Genomic DNA, 2,500 nt, shown 5'->3' on the forward strand with positions numbered 1-2,500 from the left:
ATAATATACGAAAGATTTTCTAAATGAAAATCATTTTCGATCCTTCGATCTATCGAGATGTGTATATAATATATCAAAAAAAAAAAAAAAAAAAAAAAAAAAAATAGAAAAATAAAACAAATAAAAAAATAAAAGAAAATTCATAAAATATAAGACGAGGAAATGAAATTGCATTTCATGATTTTATACCATGAGAAAGACATTTCGTCGTATACCAGGTGAAACATATGATCTCTTACAACCTAGGAAGTAGTTAATATATATATATATATATATATATATATATATATATATATATATATAGAAAAAATATCAAAATCTATGCATCGGATAAGGATATGTTATATAAATTTTGTTAAATACCTCATTTACTTGAAATGATATAAACGATCTTATCCTCTTTAGTTCTCTCATGGAAAACCGTATTATATTTTCGTAAGAGAGATCACGTTGCTCACCCGGTAGGTATATATCATAAGATATATATATATATATATATACACCATGGTACATATATATTCCATAATAAAATCCAATCTTGACGTTGGGAGTATCCGAAAGGATCGTTACCTGTCGTGAAGAGAACGATAGCCTTGAGGCAGCTGTACTCCGCGGAATCAACGTGTAGGGCCTTCAGCTTCTCCACTTGTTCTTGGAAGATCCTTATGTGATCCATGAAGGCTACCACGCGATCCGCCGCCATAGGGGACGCGTGAAGACCCGCCGCTGCTAAAAGTGGCGCCACGTGAAGCGGCATAGAACATTGGCTCGCATTAAGTACGAATAACTCGCTCCAGACTAGCCTTAGCAGTGCCACCTGATCGGTCACCTGAAGGTCAGGGAAAAACGGTATGTTTCTTGCCCATTCAACAGCCGAAAAAAGAAGCCTCGCTGCTAATTCGCAGATACTGTCGATTCCCATGATGTTACTTTGTTGCACGCACTGTCCGTATCTCGATGTTGGATATGGTTCAGCGCGCAGGAGCAGGCTTATATAGGACGAGAGGTAGGAGTGCCCGTTTAGGCTCGCGCACGCGACCGCGTCACCGTTCGTCAAAGCGAATTGTCCTGGTAGACCTGGCAGCGATGGCTGCGACGGTGGCACGCGTCCTCTCTGAACGGCTGAAACAAAAAGAATAGAATGTTATTGATATATAATATTTTTTCTTTTTTTCTTTTTCTTTTTTTTTTTTTTTTTTTCTTTGCAAATTCATTTCTATCATACGTATTGTCAATTAAACATGTGATTATATATTCAAAGGACAATGATAATCGTTGAAGACATAAGTTTTACGATACTTATTACGAGCTTAACATAGTTCTCTCGATGATATTATTATCTATTAATTATGACTTGATGAAACTATTTATCGATATACATATTTGTAAATATACTTCTTTTTTTCTTTCTTTTTTTTTCTTTTTTTTTTTTTTCTCTTCTTTAATCGAAAAATATTTATATCTATCGTGAAAGAAATATTTCGAATTTTTATGTTAACGTTTTATTTATATAAATTTTTTATAACAGTTGAATTAGTTAATAATTAGTTAATATATTTGCGATTATTAGTCATCAATTATAATTATTTACTTCCTTGAATCGTATTTATTGCCCTCCCTGATCGCCAGGTATTTATAGTAATTAAGAACGGCTAATTAAATAAGGAATTATCGTCGTAAAGGAAACGTAAATCACATAGGCATACTTGCACGCGACATTTTACGAGAGTGCCTCCCTGCAAACAGGAGAACCGACACCTGGCCAAGCGAAGGAGATGTCTCCCTCGAGTATGAGCAAATATTTTACAACGACAAACTTGTTTGAAAGGAGGAGCAATACAGACGATTCAGTACAACATCGTCGTAGAAACGTACGAAAGAGAGAAAAATGATTGAAGAGAAAAAAGAAAGAAAAAAAAAAAAGAAAAAAAAAAGAAGAAAGAAAACTTTTTTCTTTTTGCATTTTTCTTCCTACCTTTTTCTCTCTATTCCTTTCCCTCCCTCTATTCCCATTAAAAAAAAAAAAAAAAGTCCAGTGCCCATTTCATCCTAATGCTTCCGTGAACGTCGAGAAGTAATCAGTACGATTGATTTCCGTGACTTTTACTTCGTAGTCACCCATCGAGTTTATTATCGTAATCTGTGCTACGATCTAACATAAGAGGATATGTTGACGATCGTATAATAAGAAAGAGTGAGAGAGAGAGAGAGAGAGAGAGAGAGGGAGGGAGGGAGGGAGATAAAAAAAAAGATAAGTACGAAGTGTGTAAATCGATTCTATCCTCCCACCTATTACATTTTATATGCGTACGACAAGACGGAAGTAAATGTTAAAACAAAGTAAACATATCATGATATTTATTCAGCCGTGATAGCTACTTATCTTTTATCTTAATTTATTCAAATTATGATAAGTTAATTTCGTAGATAAAGAAAAAGGAAAATAAAAGGAAATAAAAAAAAATTTGTATTTAATAAATCATTAACAATCCATAATGCC

The 2,500-nt window shown here is 33.8% G+C and overlaps 1 protein-coding gene across 2 annotated transcripts in view; it reads right to left on the minus strand.

Moving 5' to 3' along the window:
• svp (COUP transcription factor 2) overlaps positions 1-2,500 on the minus strand; it is a 126,539-nt gene that overhangs the window by 67,835 nt on the left and 56,204 nt on the right. For both annotated transcript variants that reach the window (XM_035877980.2, XM_035877982.2), the window contains exon 3: positions 571-1,122. In XM_035877980.2, coding sequence (XP_035733873.1) covers positions 571-1,122 — 552 coding nt within the window. The remainder of the gene's footprint in view (positions 1-570; positions 1,123-2,500) is intronic.

Source organism: Vespa mandarinia, chromosome 3 (assembly GCF_050613455.1).
Source record: "Vespa mandarinia isolate Hongniang chromosome 3, ASM5061345v1, whole genome shotgun sequence".
NCBI lineage: Eukaryota > Metazoa > Arthropoda > Insecta > Hymenoptera > Vespidae > Vespa > Vespa mandarinia.